Raw genomic sequence first — 19,896 nt, 5'->3', positions numbered from 1 at the left:
ACCCCTTAAAACTATGTTTAACCTTTAAGTTTAAAAAATTATAATTTAACTCATTTTTCACCTATAAATATCTCATACATTTCATCATTTTTTTACTACAATCCTCTCATTTTATCTCACTTCCCCTATAGTTTTGGTATTCAGATCTCAAAATACAATATTTTAATATTCAAATATTTATTTAAATTCAGTCATCTAAATCTTAAGAGATAATATAATGCATCTGCAATTTTGATATCAGAGTGACAAAGTATTCCAAAAAAAATGTTTAGGGCGAAACTAAACACTTATTAAAACTAAAGAGTCTTAATGCTCTATAGGTTTATTACTTCTTACTCTGTCACCCCAAGGGCTCTGACCAGTAAAATGCAGCGCCGGCAAGAAACCGATCGCCACCGCAGCGTAGTGGTGGAACTACCACTCGACTGCGACGGCGCATTCGATCTGGAAAAATCAGTATGTAGCCACGGCTTATTCATGATGGCTCCAAACCACTGGGACCCACTCTCCAAAACCCTAGAACGTCCGTTACGCCTATCCGACAACGACGATCTAATCTCTTCTCGTCCGAATATATCAACCCTCCGATTCTCCTCATTTACTCCTTCTACGTGTTTTCGGTACCGATTCTCTTTCTGTTGTACACCAACGCTCTTTGCTGGTACTCTTTACTCCTTTTAACTATTTGTTTCAATTTGTACGTTTTGCATTGAGATAATGGGGAAAATCACACCTGAAGTATCATTTTTTTTTTGCGAGTTCCTATGTGAACTGTCAGGTGCTTGCGCTTCCTATCCCAGCTATCGACAACTATTTGTCTAAACCGACTAGACCCAGTGTTTGAATACAATCACTAAAAAGCGCACGACGTCTTAATTTATCCATAATATTTCGTCCACATGGCAGCTGACTCGTTTTATCCATAATATTTGTCCACATGGCAGCTGACTCGTTAATTTCGAGGTGTGTTTTGATAAATAGTTGGTGATAGTTTAGGTAGGAGATGCAAGCGCCCGGTAGTTTAGGTAGGAAACTCACAAAAAATGTAATACTTCGGGTGTGTTTTTGAACATTATATCTTTTGCATTTCCTATACAGTTTGGTTTATTGGCTGGGGTTTTACTTTTACTGTTATTATATAGGGTCAAGTGAGGCGAATGCTGAGATTATCGGTGGAAGAGAACAAAAGAGTGAAAGAGGTTCAGGATATTTGTGAAGAAGCAAAGGAGAGTGGATTTGGGAGAGTGTTTAGATCGCCGACATTGTTTGAGGACATGGTCAAGTGTATGCTGCTCTGCAATTGCCAGTGAGTAGTTAAACTGAGTACCAATGTTAAACTAGTTACATTAATAGATACAATATAGTATAAACCTTTGCTAAGAATTTCTGAGCAAGGAAATCAAGATTCAGAATAATTTGAAGAAAATAAGGGACTGCACCAATTGTCTAATTGTTGGGATAATTTTCTAGGTGACTGCATAGTAGATTAAAACTGTAAAACTCTTCAGGGATCTAAGTTTATACCTTTGTTTTCTCATAATCTTCAATTTGGTTCTAACTTATTTAATAAGTCCTTGTATTAGTGCCAGTGGCGGAGCCAGGATTTCCGCCGAGGGGGTTCAAAATATAAAAAAGTAAATGTACGAAGAAGCCTAAGGGGGTTCAACGTCTACTATATATACATAAAAAATAATTTTAACCTTGTAAAAATAATATTTTTTTCCGCCGAGGGGGTTCGGAGGATCACCCTCGGCATAGTGTGGGTCCACCACTGATTAGTGCTTTAACTTCAAATTATCTTATGTATCAAAACAAAACAAAAATAATTCAACTTTACTTGCCCTACATCTCCACCCTAGAGGGAATGAGCAACTGGAGATTAGAGACAGATTTTTTGTTGAGGTTGTTCTGGAATTTTATATGAACTCTCATGCTGAAATCTGTTAGCTTGTGATTTAAAAAAAAAAAAAATCAGCTTGATTTGATGTTTAGATAAAATTGATAGAAAGAGATATTCCTAAATGGTAGCCTTTTCTGATTATCTCAATGCATAGGTGGTCAAGGACGTTGAGCATGGCTGAGTCATTATGTGAGTTTCAGTTGGAGCTAAACTGTCCCTCGTCAGCTGCATGCTTTCCTGTTGCAGATAACTGAAATCAGTTCAAGGGCGTAACTGCTGAATCTGAGCATTTCACTCCAAAAACACTAGCAGGAAAAGAATCAAGGAAAAGAGCTGGAGCTTATGGACGTTCCAGAAACTTGTTGGAGAGGCTTACAGAGGTCGAAGAAATTTTCATAGATGAAGAGAAATCGGATGTAAGTGTGAAACCTGCATTTCCAGATGGTAAAGAGGTTTTTCTACAAAAAAGGGATCTTTGTCAGGCTACTACAGAGGTTTGTGAAGTTAGTACAAGTGAAACATTCAATTCTGATCCTTCAGAGGATAGAGAGCTGAGCTTCAATAAGCTTGGGAATTTCCCTAGCCTGAAAGAATTGGCAGGCCTTGATGAGAGTTTTCTAGCAAAGCTTTGCGGTCTTGGCTATAGAGCTGGGCGCATTATAAAGCTTGCTAAGGGCATAGTTGAAGGCAGGATTCAGCTCAAAAAACTTGAAGAAGCTTGTAGCAACCCAAGCTTGTCCAACTATGATAAAATGGCTGAGCAACTGAGAGAAATAGATGGATTTGGCCCTTTTACCTGTGCTAATGTACTGGTATGCTTTGGTTAGGCATCTAAAACAGGTATTAACTATTGCTTCAAACTTGCTCAAAGGCGAGTCTATTACTTGTGCCAATGTACACCCCTGCATGTTATATACCCCTGAAATTCTATGTTACTAGGAATCTTAGACAGGTTCAATGGTGCTAAAATTTCAGGTTCATGCAAAAACCTCCACCACGATTAAGACAGTTCAAACAGATGTTGAATGAATTGGTGGGAAGTATGAACCATTTCAGTTCTTGGCATATTGGTAGGCTGCTACGCCCATTTCCCTGTTCCAACTTATTAGTGCATGTGAACTTCCTTGCTAATGTTCTGTTATTCGTTATTCTCTTGAGCAGGTCAGAAGTGTGGGACTTTTATCATGAATGGTTTTGGTAAGTTACGCGAGATGCCTCACTCTCAATATAAACTTATTACTGCCGCAAATATGAGACCGAAAAGAAATGTCAAATGCAAGAAGTTGAAGTAATCTCGGGGTAGAAGCTTGGCATGTAACATAAAAGGGAAATGCTGAGAAGCTTGGCATGTAACTTAAGAGTTCAGGCATAAATGGTTAATGCTGAATTTGCCTTTTATTGAGATTCATTTTTTGTTCTGCACATGAATTAGTCTTTCAATCTTCTATAAATTTATCTAGCAACTGTTTCCTGCTCTTCCTTTTTCCATTCTCGTTTATGTTCCTAAGGTCTCGTTTTTGGAAGTACTAAGTCAGATCAAAGTTAACAAAGAGACGTAATATAAATAATTTTTTTGGGAAAACACTTTTAGTATCCACATAGGTAGTTATAAAATAAAGTGACCAAATTACCATCTGATTATAAACAAATGGTTAGCATTAGATAAAAACTGCACCCGGTGTGAAATCTTAAAATGCAGATACATATAAACGCTAAATTATCTATATTTTCTAAACAATCAACCTATATTTTTTTTTGCATATACGTAGTATGAGGTGTGGGAAATAGGAGACAGGGAAGCAACTCAAACATAGCACAGGCCTGTATGTTGTAACAATAACAATTCGTGTAATTGTAGTAGGGGGATGTTTAAGGCTAGAGCATTTGCACGAGGAAGTAGACTGCGCCTATACTCTCTACTCTTTCACCAGAGACAACTCAACTTTAGAAGTTGCTTATTGTTCATGTCTAAAATCATCTCTCTTCCATGATGGTACATGCATGATGCAAAATCTCTGTTTCATGTAGAATTTTTTTTTTCCTCCGATACTTCCCAACACGGCAACAAGCTACAAAAGTACATGCACGAGTAGTATTTGTTTGGACAAAGTTCAAACAAAAACACTCTCTTTTTCAACATGCAAGGAACTTGTTATAGCTCACAAATTACAACATAGACCAAACAATGTTCATCCAAGGCCCCTTAACATACGTGAAATACCATTTTCACTATTTGAACTTCAGTATTATCATGACTTCGCCATAAGCGAAGTGATACATAGCTATATGTACTTTTATTCATAACTAGAAGCATAGGTGCCATGCATGCAAGTGTGCAAACCACTTTTCCTGATCTGACATGAAAGAACCAAACGCCATCCTCATCCTTTTCAAGCATTCTGTTAAAATGCAAGTCCAGCAGTTGAGTCAATGGTTCGAAGGGAACTTTCAAGGTGATAGATGGCCTGCTCATTAAAATACTAATTAGTTAAATGTGATATATCAGTGGTTGTTGGTGCACAAGTATGATTATTTAAGGCAAAATAACAAATGACCAAAGCAAACATTCTTCATCTCCAAAGCAATTAACAAACTCGGATTCTTGCCTCAGCCGGTGGCATCAGGCTGCTTTTCTGGCATAGCATCCTGGAAAGCAGGCAGCTCTTGGTAAGCCTCATATACCCTCAACAAAGTAGGGAACTGATTCTGCACATTGCATCGACAACTTTTAAGAAGAATACATAAGTTAAAGAGAAGTAATGTATACGTATAACTTCACCTAAGAAATATGAAAGTTCCACCATTGACTAAGGCAAATCAAGTGAAGTGGATATACCATCCAGCTTTTTGAGAGGAGAATTTACTTCTTGAAAGCGACAATTGATTAAAAGAAGAAATAGACCAAAAGAAAAGTTACAAAGCAATGGATTGGCAAGACGCTAATCACAGTAAGGTAAACTATACGGGAACAATCGATTGCAGCTATCAGGAGACAAATGAAATGAAGCAGAAATTAGTCCCCCTTATCTGATAAAGAAGCTAGCAGTGCACTGCCTTGTCTCTACTCCAAGATGTGAGAAAACATAAGTATATTGTAGATGCTCATTATGCAAGCCACTAAGAAACAATTCACAAGATCAGGTACTAATTAACTGAGGCTTGCAAGACACTGAATAAGATTCTACATAAATCAAGAAAGACGTTATTTTCCCTTCTTTAGGATTACAAATTCTTGATTGTACCATGTTCTTTTAGTACCAAAAAGTGAGTAGAAACGAAAATGACTCTCATGCACACACTAGGATGTCTATAAAGGCATAGACATCCTAGTGTGTACATGTCAATTTCAATACGCTTGACTGCGGCATAGATCTGAGGTGCCAGAAACAAGTCGGCCTGCAAGTTGCAAAACAAGTTAAGCATCTGAATTGGATTCGATATGGCATAAAAGTGGTCCATCTTTTCAGTCTGTTAGAGGAAATACTGAGTGAACTGAATCGGGATTTGCTATTCTACCATTAAAGTCATCACTATTTTATCATGCAGGCATACTTGCAAGTTTTTTAGTCAAGTTTTGGTGAGCTTACTTATTATGTCATAATTGAATGCTCTTTACATTATTTGACCAAATTAAGAAAGCATATGAGGACCTAACAAATGACAAATCTTTAGCTGTCACAGTTCCTGATTTATAGAGCATTGTACTTGACAGCCGTCCTACCTTGGTAGGAGTCAGGTCTGCGTACACTCTACCCTCCCCAGACCCTACTATGTGGGATTTCACTGGGTTGTTGTTGTTGTTGTTGTACTTGACAAAAATGGTGCAATAGCTGATTCTTGGGATGGAAGCTCATGAACATTTTAATTTAGAAGGAATTTTAATGACTGGGAGATAGAAAGGGTAGAGATTTTACTGGATATTGCTAACAGCATTTCCCTGAATATTGTCAATAAAATTTCCCTTTAGTTATCAAGGAAAAAAGAAAGCATATGAGACATATGGGGTAAAAGACTTAGAAGTGCATGGTGTATTTCTAAGATCAATGCATGTATGAAAGATATCAAGACATTCGTTAGCATTATCTGCTCCCGGTGCATATGTAGGCAGCAATATATGAACTGGAAAGCAACAAACCACATAAATTTCATCTCCTGTTGCATACTTCCCAGCATAATCTTTTAGTAGCTTTTCAAGTGCTGCGAAAAGCAAATCTCTGTTAAGAAAAACTCTAGACCAACTGGGACCAAAATACGTATCAAAAACAAATTTTATGGGACAGATAAGTTAGCATCCATTCATGCTACGTCTGCAAAGGCACTAAGCATAATATTACCTTCAAAGCCTTTTCTTATATGAGTTTGAAGCCAAGGGGTTGTCTCATTAGGGCCAACTTTTTCTTGGATGTAATTCTGTGAATGAGAAGGCCAAAAAAAAAAAAAAAAAGAGAGAGAGAGTAAATCATATGAATCTGTATACACTTGAAAATGACCTCATATGACTAGCAAACAGAATAGTATTTTAAGCTCACAAGTACGGCAAGATTCTGTAGAGGCTGAATGTTTGCCGCAACAATGTTTGCTGCCTGCAGAAATGGAAAACATGGCAGATTTGCTGAATGAATTCCAATTCCAAGAACTTGAGCAAAAGAATATTTCAGAAAGAAGAAAGAGGCAAAGAGAAAGACACAGGACACAGGATAAAGGTTCAGAAAGAGCTATAGGTATTCACTTTCCTGCAGTTTATTTCAAGTGAGGTATCAGTGCAGTAGTGGAAGTGGTAGCAAAGAAGGCCATATTCCGAGATAGATGATAGCAGAGTCCCAAAGTTTTCGCTAGCTACTTGGTATTTTTATCTGCTTAAGTGGATTATCCTGCTTTGCTCATGGACCCAATAAAAGATGAAGTTGGAAATACTAAAAAGTTAAGCTCACATACAGGTGAGAAGAGGAGACCCTGTAACTTTAGTCACTCGAGGCACATCTAAGTGCTGAAACAATCAAATACTAAATCTATACAACAAGCAGCAGTATATCTAAGTCATCAGTAGATAATATTTAAGATGCACACGGTTCTTTGAATTCCTCAACAGGAACTAGATTGAAAACAAGTCGAATTGAATGATGTGCTAAATCATTCAACATTGTACAATCTGTTTTTCTTATATAAGTATCGATCAGGGTATCTTAAGTTCTTTTTATTTTCAAGTAAGCAGTATTGGTTTTAAAAGCAGTATTGGAGGAAAGTGTTTCAGCAGAGCTTGCAGGTGATAACCAAATCATTTTCATTCCACTGCATGAAATCGCTAAAGTTCAGTATTTCAGTCCAGCAGTTTAAATAATCAGCCTCCAGAACAAGGTACTAAAAACTTTAGTTCCGTTTTGTTCAATCAGTACTAAAGAACTTTAGCTCTTGATGGCAAAAAAATACCACTATCCACTTTTCTTTTGTACTTGATAGTTGATTGCTCTTTTCTGAAGATCCTGAGGCAACAATGCTCGCTGGGGATACTTCTCTTCCAGATACTGCCCAGTAAATCTTCTCATCACCAACAACGTAGTAATGATAAACAATTACACACTCAAATGGCAGAGCACAAGAAAAACGTACCATTATGATAGCAAAAGAGTCGGCAATTACTGCATCTCCATCAACCAAAGTCGGCACATATCCAAGGGGATTCAGCATAGAAGGAAAAAAGTTCAGAAGAATTCTACAATGATTTGTTTAACGGCCCTAAACCCAATTTCTCATCTTTAATCCTAACTAATTACAATCAGCAGCTCCAAATAACATTCTAACTAACAAATACCACACATTCTCTATTGTCCAATAAACTTAGAGTTGATTTCTCAGTCAGATGATAATACTCCGTTATTATCTCAGAAAGTCACTTTCTTTGTTGAAGGAAATTGGAATCAAGATGAAAGGTGACTTTCTGAGATAACAACTCAACTAGTTGAGTGATCATTTGAGGAATCAACCCAATAAACTTTACACATTCAGTCCACTAATTCTTACACTAAATTTCTAATTTTCCAATCACTAATACTATCTTTCATATTCATCAACAACAGTTACTTAACAACTAATAGATAACTGTTGGTCCTAATTATTTATCACCAACAGCTCCTTGTAACTGCCTAAAACAACAATCTTTCAACTGTTCAAAAAGCTTAAACACCCAAAAAGGAAAAAGGGAGAAACTAACCAGGGTCCGTTTGTTCTCCTTTGAGCAAGTTAACAGCTTTATACTCATATTCCAATCCTAACAAAGAAAAACAAAAAGGGTTAATAAACAATACTCCTATTTCTTTTCAAGTAATCAAAAGAAAAGAGTTTTACCTTTCAAATTGAGAGCTATTCTGACACGAAATGCACATGAGCTCCGCCAATATGAGTAGAGCTGCAACTTCTTTGACTCCTCCACACTCCCTGTCTGATAATTCATGAAATAAATAACTGATCCATTAAACAAATAAAGATTACCATTAAAAACCCATATTATTGTTTTTTGCAAGCATAATTAACATAGTAAGAGGCAAGTACTCACCATAGCCAAAGTTGCCTGGAAAATATAATTGTGGGACTTTTTTAGAAATGATCAACAAGGAGTGAATATCTTATACTCTCTCCGTTTCAATTTATAGGAACTGATATGACTGAGCGTGACATTTGAAAAAGAAACATAACTTTTGAAACTTATAGTTCAAAATAAATAAGTCTGAAAATTTATGAATTTATTTCCAAATCAGGAAAGAGATTTATTTTGATATAATTTAGGCACTAAGTGGTCGTTTGGTTGCTAGTCAAAATAGTCCCGGGATTACAATCTCGGGACTAATTTATTCCATCTATTGATATTATTTTATACTGTATAAAATATTTCTAGTATAAGTGGGTTAAGAAGGTATAAGTTGAGTTATTTCAGCATTAATTTTTATATCACGTTTGATACAAGGTATAAAATAATCTCGGAATAAATTTATACCTTATACCAAACGTGATATAAAAATTAATAATGACATAACCCATTTTATAACTCAAACCAAAGAGACCACTAAGAGCATCTAGAGTCCCGGCCACCTCCTAGGAAGGGTGCGAGGATCCTCTAGACCTCAAGAGTAACCCAACCAGCAGCCAAACAAACAGATAGACTATCTATCTACAAATTCTATGAATTAGGACTCTGCAAGTTATAGCCTTCCGTCATTTCCTTCTTTATCTGTGTAACTATAAACTCGGTATTTACAATTATTACTATTATTTCTAATTTCTTTTCTGATATTTGACCTTGTTGATTGTGCAATTAATCTAAATTTTAGTTAAGCCTTTCCTGATTCCCAAACAATGGAGTGCACGGAACACAGATTTTGGAATTGCGTCATTCTATTTTGCAACTTTGTAGGTACTTAAACATCCGCATTCTTTAATTTTTTATTTTAGTTTCTTTAATTCAAAAGTAGATTAATTAATTAATTAATTCTTGGACCTAAATTAAAATTATGACTAACCAACGCCTAAGAGGGTATATATAAGTACAGACTTCATTGAAATTATGTCATAATAATAGTTTTTTACGCGGGAAGGGTTTAGACAACTAGTTAAGATTTTAAATAGTAGTATACTGCTGCCAAACTACTAAAGTCGTACTAAAGGTACCAACTTTATCGAAGTTTGAAATTCTCCTCGTAGATATGACACCAACTAGCTGATTTTTAGGACAGGTTTAAAACAAATCTAGTTACCGATGGACTAGTTTCTTATAGATATATATTTGAAGTTTGAACTACAGCATTTTGAACTACGAAAATTGAGTAAATTGTTTGATAGATTTTTTCATTTTATTCCAAATGAATTCGTCAAGTTCTTTGAATTGAATACGCGTGCTTGCTCTGCATGAGGATAGATCATATTCTAATTCATCAGAACTCAAATTTGCATTACAATTATTCCATTTATGGTACCAATGAATATAAAAGAAAAAACACGCCGCTCTGTGCCTGCATTTTTTCTTCGTAAGACTAATTTAATTTCAAGTTTTGATGTAGAGGTACATTGATTGGATTTCTTTACAAAATCATGCGAAGAAGAAGAAGAAGTGGTGAGCAAAAGAAGAAGAAAAACAACACAAGGGATAAATCTATATATCTATAATAAAGCTAGACATAGATAAGGTGATGCGTCACCTCTATTTGGTCACGATTTCTATTTATCTTTTTTCTCCTTTTTTTAGTTATTCTTCATTTTTTTCTCAATTATTTTATTTGAAAAAGTCATCTTATAACTCACACATTTATTTTCATAACTTCTATCCTAATAATATCCATTAATCTTATGCCTTTAACTGACACATATTCATCTACATAACTCCTACTGTTAATAACCTCAACTACTCCGATGTCTTTTCAAGTCCATAACCCCAAATAATATGTTATAAAGTATACACCTTATCTTGATATTTTCCTCATGAACTATTATTGGTCACGCAATGGAAAAAGGCAATGCATACTGGAACGAGAAAAGTAAGTTCATACCTGATGCCTGGTCACTTTAAGTATTACGAGTCATCAAATCTTTCTATGAGAAGGCTTACATGTCATGTATGAATCCCTTAAAAACTAACCAAGAGATGCCACAAGTATTGCATTGATGCTTCTCATGCCAACAATGAGCTGTTTAAGCTTACAAGATATGCAAAAAGTGAAACAACACTACTCACAATCCAGTGCATAGTGTATGCTGAGAAGAGTTAAAATGGGCAAAATCCTTCATATGTTTTCAATAGGTTCCAAAGAATTGAATTTCTGAAGCACTGGTCATGCATTTATAGTACTCTTTTTCGTCATCTCAACACCAAAATCTCTTTCAATTTGTTAATGATAGGAAGTCTCCATCACAGGGTAGTATTCTCTTTTTAAGCTACTTTTATTTTGGTTTACACTTTAATATCTTAATTTGTGCATATCATTTGTACTGTGGAAGTAAACTTTTAATGGCTCAGAAGTAATTTCGCTGCGGCCTTTTTTCTAATCTTGAAAACTTGTGCGATACAATAAAATATTTCTCTTTTTAGAGATGTACACACTTCTTGATCAAAATTGAAAAGAAAAGTAAAAAAATTATTTGGGATGGTTTCCCGTATCCATTCTATTCAAAACCAGTATATAACTAGAAATTAAACATGGAAATTGCATGCCAAACATACTAAAAAAAAAAATTAAATCTCACTTCTTAGATTTCATCCAATGCGTGGTTATTTTCATTGTACATCCAATGTGTATGTTTAATTGATATTTTATCTTATTTCCCATTTCATTTTTTCCAACCCTTTATTTGTTTCCATTTCTTTTTATAATTCCATTTCTTTTTATAATCTTTTTCTTTCATTTTCATCTGATACGAATGAGAGAATGTCAACTTTGTTTACCCTGAATTTCGGGTAATAATTAGATTTGTAACCAGGTATAAGATATGTGGATAAACTTTAATCTATTTGGTTGGTGTAAAGTGTCAATGGATTTATTTATAGTTATACCTATATGCATACGTGTTTGTGCTATATGTATGTGTACTATGATTGATGATTAGTGCCAAATATATTAAGTAATATTTAAAGGATAAGCAAGCTAAGGAAGAACACCACAAAATCCGGACCAATATCTTTGAGAGAGAGCTTTTATATATTTGATGATTAAAGTATTTATGAAAAGGAAGCTAACCTCAAAAAGGGGAGGAATGTCCTCTATTTATAGGTATGCCACATGGGCCATGAATACAATGCAAAAAGCCTTTATGAATGAAAATCCTAAAAAAGATAAGGTTGATCTATATGGTCTGACACCCGTACAGTCGTCAACGCAAATGGCGGAACGATTTCATGACGCATGGCAACCTCAGAACTGGTTATCTGGACCAACGGACATGCTGATTTAGGCTCGGTCTATCCAGACCAACGGACACACTTATCTTGTCTCAGATCAATTGCATCCGGTACGACACCCCCGATGTGGAGAAAGATCGAACATGCTCGTACTCTTTTGAACTTATCCTCAGCTCCGGTCTCACCGGTCACACATTGATCCGGTTTTTACCGTATACAAACTTATCAAATATAAGTACTGTTAACAATTGTTTTATACCAAGAAGAAGAAAAAAAGGGCATATCTCAGTATTGTACAATCCTCCTTGGATTTTTACATCATGATTTTTCTCTATTCTTTGTGTCTAAGTTCACATAAACTGATTTAATAAGTCGTTTTATATTTAACCTGAAATGTTTTTAACATAATGTTACAAAGAATCATGAAAGATGATAAAATCACAAAAGACAAGTAATTGATTTATTAAAAATAAAAAGTATTAATATTTAACTATTTTAATATTTGTTTAACCGCGTAAAGCGCGGATAAATTTACTAGTTGTAAATAACGCACCACTAAAGATGGCTATCTAGCAGTATTTCTACAGTAACAAAATGTAAATAAGTGCTATTGTGGGAATACCCTTATTTTGGGGTGGTCTTTAATGTTTATCCTTTAAATTGGTGGTCTTTAATTTTTGGCCTTCGTTGGAATCCCTTGGTTTCAGGTTCGAACCCCCGCTCAATCAAAAATAAAAATAAAAAACTTGTAAGGTAGAGGGTAGAGATTTGTCTGCAAAACTATGCCTCAAGCAAAATTTTGCTACCTTCACGCAGAGTTTAAACTCTGCCTGATCAGAAAGAGTTTTGCCTTCAGACATGCTAAAAATCTATCTTAAGGCAGTGTTTTGTCTTATACCTAAAGGCAAAACTCTGCCTTAAAGCCTAACTTTGCACCAAAATTCTCTCTTGCGAAATTGTCTTTTTTTTTATTGAGCCGGGATTCGAACCCAAACCTCATTGTATTAGGCGAAAAGGATAAAAAACTAAAGACCACCAATTTGAGGGACAAAAATTAAAGACCAATGCATTTGAAGGAGCCCTTCTTTTGGGATGGTCTTTAAATTTTGCCCCGTATATTTGTAATCTTTAAATTTTTCTCTTCGGCTAAAACCTATGGGTTCCATATTCGAATCCCCACTCAGTCAAAATTTTTTTTAAAAAATCCCCAAAGCAGAGTTTGAATTTCGCTATGCCCCCACCGGCAGAATTTTAGTTATGTTTAACTAAAAGTATGCCCCATAAGGAGGAACATTTCCTTAAGGAAAAGTTATGCCGGACCAGGCATAACTATAAGTTTAGTCTTACAAGACAAAGTTTATGCCTTAAGGAAAAGTTCCATCTTAGAGGTTTACTTTTAGTTATGTCTTAACTAAAAGTCTGCCCCATAAGGCATAACTAAAAGTATGCCCCATAAGGCGGAACTTTTCCTTAAGGCATAACTAAATGTTTGTCTTATAAGGCAAAGTCTATGTCTTAAGGAAAAATTATGCCTTATGGGCATATTTTTAGTTATGCTTTAACTAAAAGTCTGCCCCATAAGACATAATCAGGAAAAAACTTTTTAATTAAGGTTTAACTAAAAGTTTGCCCATAAGTTTGCCGGACCCGGCATACACTTGTTAAGGAATAACCAAAGTTATGCCGGACCCAACATACTTATGACAAGTCTGCCTATAAGGCATGAATATGTTGGGTCCGACATAACTTTGGTTACTCCTTAACAAGTGTATGCCAGGTCCCGCATACACGCGACCCAAACCTTGCGTTGCGATTTTTTTTTAATTTATGCTTGAACGGGGGTTCGAACCCAGAACCTCATAATTTTTTAAGAAACTCCGGATTGCACCGCGAAGGGTAGAAATTAAAGACCAGCAATATGGGGGGCAAAATTTAAACACCACCCAAAAAGAAGGGTAATCAGCGCAAACAAATATTTGAAGAACTCTCAGCATTTTTTTGCGCGGATTTCCCTTCTTTTGGGGCGGTCTTTAAATTTTGCCCCTCATATTTGTGGTCTTTAAATTATGCCCCTCATATTGCTGGTCTTTAATTTTTGCCCTTTGCGTTGCAACCCTGAGCGTTCACGCAGAAATCATTAGGTTTTGGGTTCGAACCCCCGCTCAAGTATAAATTAAAAAAAAAATTACAAGGCAAGGTTTGGGTCGCATGTATGCCGGACCCGGCATACACTTATTAAAGAATTATCAAAGTTATGCCGAACTCGGCATACTCATGCCTTATGGGCATACTGGGCATAAGTATGTCGGGTCCGACATAACTTTGGCAAATTCCTAACAAGTTTATGCCGGGTCCGGCATACTTATGAGCAAACTTTTAATGGGCAAACTTTTAGTTAAGCCTTAACTAAAAGTCTTCTTCTAATTATGCCCACAACTAAAAGTATGTCTCATAAGGCATAACTAAAAGTATGTTCCGTAAGACGTAATTTTTTCTTTAAGGCATAACTAAAAGTTGTCTTATAAGACAAAGTCTATGTCTCAAGGAAAAGTTAGGCCTTATGGGGCATACTTTTAGTTATGACATAACTAAAGTATGCCCCATGAGGCATAACTTTAAAATTCTTTTCTTAGTTATACCTTATGGGGCATACTTTTAATTATGACATAACTAAAAGTATGCCCCATAAGGTATAACTAAGAAAGGAATTTTAGTTAAGGCTTAACTAAAAGTTTGCCCATTAAAAGTTTGCCCATAAGTATGCCGGACCCGGCATAAACTTGTGAAGGAATTACCAAAGTTATGCCGGACCCGGCATATTTATGCCAATTCTGCTCATAAGGCATAAGTATGCCGGGTTAGGCATAACTTTGGTAATTTCTTAACAAGTGTATGCCGGTGGGGGCATAATAAAATTTAAATTCTGCCTTGCAAATTTTTTTAAAATTTTTGACTGAGTGGGGGTTCGAACCTGGAACATGTGGGTTTTAGTTGAAGGATAAAATTTAAAGTTTTTAAATATGAGGGGCAAAATTTAAAAATCGACCAAAAAAAAAGGTAATTCTGCGAATTGCCCGGAAAAAAAAATTTGGCAACAGAAAACAGAACATGCGAGCCCAGTACTCTATGGGTCTGCTGGCGATGGACTTCACAAGCAAACTTGACATAAATAGCCCACGGCTCACTGTTGTATAATATATTATTGGTCAATTTGCGGGATTGGCATTTGCCGGGTATGGTCTTTAATTTTCATCCCTCAAATTAATGGTTTTTAAATTTTGATCTTCGCTAAAAGTCTCTTGATTGCGGCTCGAATCTCCGCTCAGTCAAAAATTAAAGACCATCAATTTGAAGAATAAATTAAAGACCACCAATTTGAAGGACAAAAATTAAAAACCACCCCAAATGAAGGATAATCCGTGCAAAAAAAAGTATATTTTTTTATAAAATATTAGAAAGGTACTTTTGAAGAACTTTATAAGTTTTGCTTATTATGTGCCTAAATTTAAAAGTTTGTCATATGGTGTAATTTTCTCGTCTTTTTTGTCATAGTTAAGCTTCTACGCTAGCTTGGATTTGGAATTGTAGGATTCTGCTACTTCCATTCTTGTATCAAATTAATGATTACTTTCATTATTTTCCAAGTGACGTCGGCTTTTTTATTTTTTATGTAAACACGTCGTTTAAAAAATATAATTTACTAATAATATTTTGTAGTAAAGCGGGGTCGGATGACATTATTTAGTTCAAAGTATTTTTACCATGATAGTATTTGTTCTAATATTCTGAGTTGTGCGACCTAAGTTCGTTAACCAGTCAGAACCGGACGGGATCGGACCGGCAACTAGCCGGTTTCCGGTCCAAAAACCAAAGCCAGCCACCGGTTGTCGGTTAATCGATTCCAAAATTAGGAATCGGAACCAGTCAGTTCTATACTTAGAAAAAAAATCTCTTTTTTTTTGTTTTTTGTATAGTATATATATATTAGAGTATTTCTTAATATATTGTAGGTATATTTATATATGTTATATAAGTTTATAACTATTTTTTATATATATATATATGTGTTTAAGTTATATGTATACTATACATACTTATATATGTTTAAGTTATATGTATATAACTTAAGTTATTTATAACATAAGTTTTTTTTAAGTTTATAAATTTCTATTTTATAATTTAAATATATTTATATTATAAGTATATTCTTAATATATTTTAGTTATTTTTTCCAAGTATATAACTTTTTATTTTTTTACTGTAAATAAATGTGTATTATAAGTATATTCTTAGTATATTTAACTTAATATGAGTAAAAATATGAATACAAGTAAATAGAAAAAAGTTCAACGAATCATATATTTTATTCATTCATGGATAACATTTATTTGTAAGTTATAGTTTTTTTTAACTTGCAAATAATACATGAGTTGGAAAAAGGTAGTAGAATAATAAAATAAAAAAGTGTCAATCATTCAGCTAATATCCGCCATATCATATTCGATCATTGAGATATCTTCAAAGTCTTCCATTTGGTCTATTCCACTTGATATCAAATCTTCAATATCTTCCTCTTTGCCTTCCACCGCTTCCAAGTTTTGGTTGCGCCGCTCCAATCTAATCCAATCGCGAATGCAAACTAGTACTTGCAGGATAAATCCGGATAATGAACTATAAGGATATCTCGAGACATTCTTGAAAGTACCACATGACTCGCCTTGTATCTCTTCCACCATGCTAAGACGTCCAAATCATCTAGTTGGTTGATGTCTACATTTGGCTACATCAAATAAATGTGGCATTCATCAAAGTTTGCATTATAAGCAGCAGTTGGATGTGAAAGTAAAACTTTTAAATTCGACAAACCGACAAGCCTTTTTTGCTACTTTGAGAAGTACTAAGGCGTGGAGCAACGGGTGTAGCACTTTCTTCCAAATTAGAATAATGACTAAATAAATTCTAAACTCGGCATCAATCGCGAGCTCGGCTTCATTTAAAGATGGTTCAACTTCCTCGTCAATTTCTAAGTAGTTATAAATTTGACCAACTAATGCTCTAGTATAAGACATTTTAAAACAAGGATTTAAAAGAGAACCCAATACAAATAAATTTGGGATGCAAAAAAATACTTCTTAAATTTTGTTTTCATATTAAAAATAGCCGCCTTGATAACAGGATTTATATTTATACTCATGTAAAACTCTAGCTATTTCCGCTAAGTAGACTAAAATTTTGGTTACCTTGGGATAGAATTGTCTAGAAAAAGCAAGATTTACTTTATAAAATTTTTGTAAAAGCTCAATACATTCCTTAACATATTCTCAATCGGTAATATTTAATCAATCATCACTATCCGTATTAAATGATTGTGAACTTGTTGTATGAGAATCCTAGAATCATATGCTTGTTGTAACATAATGAAAGTGTAGTTCCACCTAGTGTCAACTTCTACTTGAATTTTTCTAAGTCTAAAGCCATTTTGCACACAAGAATTCTTAAAATCTCTTGTTTTTTGCCTATTAGCATTATAAAAAAAAAAACGCATTTCTAACTTCTTAAATAGAATCTTCAAAATAGACAAGATCATCTCTAACAATCAAGTTTAAAATGTGACAACTACATCTCACATAAAAAATATTTTTTAGCGGTGAATTTAATTCCTTTTTTAAAAGACCAACCACCATTGTATTATTAGAATCACTATCTAAAGTAATACAAAATATTTATCTATAAATGTTAAAAAAAAATCATAATAGTTGACATTGAATCCGTTAAAATTTTTCATCACGACGACTTTTCCCTTCATCATATAAAAAAGCTATAATTCTTTTTTGCATCACCCAATTATCATCAACCCAGTGACATCTAATAGCAAAAAAAATCTAACTTGTTAAAACTAAGACTCAAATCGGTGGTAAGAGAAACATTACAATTTAAAGAATTAAATACATGGCGCAAATAAAATTTATATTTTTTACATAAATCCATAATATCCGCTCTACATGAACTTTTAGGAATACTCTTAAATAACGAATTATAACAATGTTGAATATAAGTAATAAACCCCAAATCCAAAGGAAGGGAAAATGATAGAGCATCAAAAGCAACCATTTTAGCTGTTTCTACATGATCTTTTTTCTTGTCATAGCTAAAATTTCTACCGATTCGTGAGTCTATTTTTTGTTGAATACCCCTCACATTTGAACTTGTTTTCTCTCCCCAAACATCCTTATGTTTAGCTCTCATATGACCTGTTAGTGAACCCGTTTCCCCATCCTTACTAGTTTGTTGCCTAATAACAAATTTTGTTTTACATAAATTACATGTAACTGTTTGTCTTTCCTTATCCTTAATCATAAATTTTCAAATTCTAGCAGTTGGCCTATGAGTTCTTGGTGGTTTGTCTTGCGTATGTAATTGTATATGACCTGTATCTCCTATAGGATTTTCGGGGGCTTGTGTTTCGTCATTATCATCATCAATTTCATTAAAAGTGTCGGTATAATGCTGCTGCATTACCTCATGATCTAAAAGAGGATTATTTCCACCAATATCAATACATAAATTAGGTGTTTCGTTCACAAATGTTTGCTCATTAAACTCATCCCTAACAATACCATTACTACCAGCACCACGTCTGAATCTCTTCGACATTATTAAATAGATTAATTTAAATCACACTCAAATAAATCACAAGAAAATAAATTGCAACAAATTAAATTGCGTAAATTAAATAGCGGAAAATAAAGATAGAGTTGGAACGAAGGCATTAAATTGCCGGAATAATTTCCACCAAAGTGAAGGCGGCTAGAATTGCAAATTCACCAAAACTTTCGAGCTACTTCATATTTCTGCAAAATCACCAACTCCACCAACAATTTTTTTGTTATAATTGCAAAATTAATAAGTGAAAATAAAACAAAACTTTATAATATTTAATTGAGAGAAATTTAAAGTAGCTAATTATCGCAAAGTAGCTATAATTGAGAGAAAGAGAAGAGTGAATTGATGTGAAAATGGAGAGGGGTTTACGTAGGGGTGGGGGATGGATTAAAAAAAAGTTTAGGGGGATTGGGGGGCCAAAAGGAGAGTTTGAAGCTGTTGGTAACGACCATTTTTGCAAACTGGACCGTATCCCAACTATCCAATCCACGCAGGCAACACAGGTATATATTAAAAAAATTGACTGGTTAACTGATTTTAACCGGACGGTTCCAAAAATAAAAAATGGAGCGGTAAATTGGGCCACCGGTTAATAGGCGTAGTGCGTCCGATATATTCTAATTAACTATATTGACATATTGATCTATGTGGATGAAACTAGTTAACAAGTCAACACCAAAGTCATGTTAGCTTTGTCTATTAATATAAGTGAATTACCGGTGAACATCTTGCCAATTCAAAAATAGTAAATTTATAGCGATTTCATCTAAAGTTAAATCATTTTGAAGTGCTTAGATCTCTTACATTTAATGAGTGAAAATTACTTTGGAACCCCTCTTGCCCAAATAAATCACAATTATCGTTTTTTAAGTTTACAATAAATCGCTCCATTTTTTGAGTCATTTAACAGTAGTAAAATCAAACTTATTTTTTATTGTTTATAGACTTCGATGAATAATTATTCATACTAATTGTTTATATTGTAACACCTCGTACCTCCTAACTAAGCTATGTTCATGATTCGGGGACTTAGAGGCCAATGAGAAGTGTTAGGATTGAAAATTAGTTACAACTCACAGAATCACGTTTTTTTGTCAAATTGTACGGACCATACTTATAAGTACAAGCCGCACTTTTTGAGCATACCTCACCCCCAGAAAATCCTACTTACTGGAATTTGACAATCGAGATACGGTCAAGAAATATGGACCGTACATTTATGTACGGGCCGTACTTTTTCATCATACTTTTTATATGAACCGTACTCGGAAGTACGGGTTGTATTTTCCTACCGTATTTTCCTTCCACGAAAATCATAGCTTCTGGATTTTGGCAATCCAAGTACGGCCCTGAAGTACGGTCCATACATGTTGCCCATACTTTCCCGTCTCAACAATAAGTATAAATATAGGACTTCAGTTTTTAATTCAACTTTTCATACTCTCAAGCCCTA

At 34.5% G+C, this 19,896-nt stretch overlaps 1 protein-coding gene and 1 long non-coding RNA gene across 8 annotated transcripts; one reads left to right on the top strand and one right to left on the bottom strand.

The window, feature by feature from the left end:
* Window positions 1-254: 254 nt before the first annotated feature.
* LOC132598553 (uncharacterized) lies at window positions 255-3,375 on the top strand. 3 transcript variants are annotated; one of them, XR_009566598.1, is made up of 5 exons: window positions 255-661; window positions 1,143-1,306; window positions 2,055-2,740; window positions 2,876-2,970; window positions 3,062-3,375. It is a non-coding gene; the product is annotated as an uncharacterized LOC132598553 (long non-coding RNA). The 3 variants fall into 3 exon arrangements; XR_009566600.1 differs by lacking the exon at window positions 255-661 and adding an exon at window positions 668-963; XR_009566599.1 differs by lacking the exon at window positions 255-661 and adding an exon at window positions 668-1,025.
* A 368-nt stretch (window positions 3,376-3,743) lies between these two features.
* LOC132598552 (glutathione S-transferase zeta class-like) lies at window positions 3,744-8,581 on the bottom strand. 5 transcript variants are annotated; one of them, XM_060311495.1, is made up of 10 exons: window positions 8,451-8,478; window positions 8,243-8,359; window positions 8,109-8,165; window positions 7,508-7,536; window positions 7,351-7,422; window positions 6,430-6,483; window positions 6,235-6,310; window positions 6,036-6,097; window positions 4,507-4,606; window positions 3,744-4,365 (listed from the first exon to the last, which is right to left on the bottom strand). In XM_060311495.1, the coding sequence occupies exons 2-9, from the start codon at window positions 8,346-8,348 to the stop codon at window positions 4,508-4,510; spliced, it is 555 nt and encodes a 184-aa protein (XP_060167478.1). In that variant the 5' UTR covers window positions 8,349-8,359; window positions 8,451-8,478; the 3' UTR covers window positions 3,744-4,365; window position 4,507. The 5 variants fall into 5 exon arrangements, 4 of the variants coding, with proteins under 4 accessions (XP_060167478.1, XP_060167475.1, XP_060167474.1 ...); XR_009566597.1 differs by lacking the exon at window positions 3,744-4,365 and having other exon boundaries at window positions 4,505-4,606; window positions 5,622-6,097; window positions 8,451-8,521; XM_060311492.1 differs by lacking the exons at window positions 3,744-4,365; window positions 4,507-4,606 and adding an exon at window positions 4,613-5,296 and having other exon boundaries at window positions 8,243-8,336; window positions 8,451-8,581.
* Window positions 8,582-19,896: the final 11,315 nt, after the last annotated feature.

This window comes from Lycium barbarum, chromosome 6 (assembly GCF_019175385.1).
Source record: "Lycium barbarum isolate Lr01 chromosome 6, ASM1917538v2, whole genome shotgun sequence".
Classification (NCBI taxonomy): Eukaryota; Viridiplantae; Streptophyta; class Magnoliopsida; order Solanales; family Solanaceae; genus Lycium; species Lycium barbarum.
This window is presented reverse-complemented; position numbering and strand designations above follow the sequence as displayed.

Bases quoted from the DNA above. Each gene is read 5' to 3' on its own strand.
- LOC132598552 (XM_060311491.1), bottom strand. From the start codon at position 8,348: ATGAATTATCAGACAGGGAGTGTGGAGGAGTCAAAGAAGTTGCAGCTC. The intron at 6,311-6,429 runs GTGAGCTTAAAA...TCTCATTCACAG, and splicing joins TACAGAATCTTGCCGTACTT to AATTACATCCAAGAAAAAGT. The intron at 5,297-6,035 runs GTTTGTTGCTTT...TGCAACTTGCAG, and splicing joins CAGGAGATGAAATTTATGTG to GCCGACTTGTTTCTGGCACC.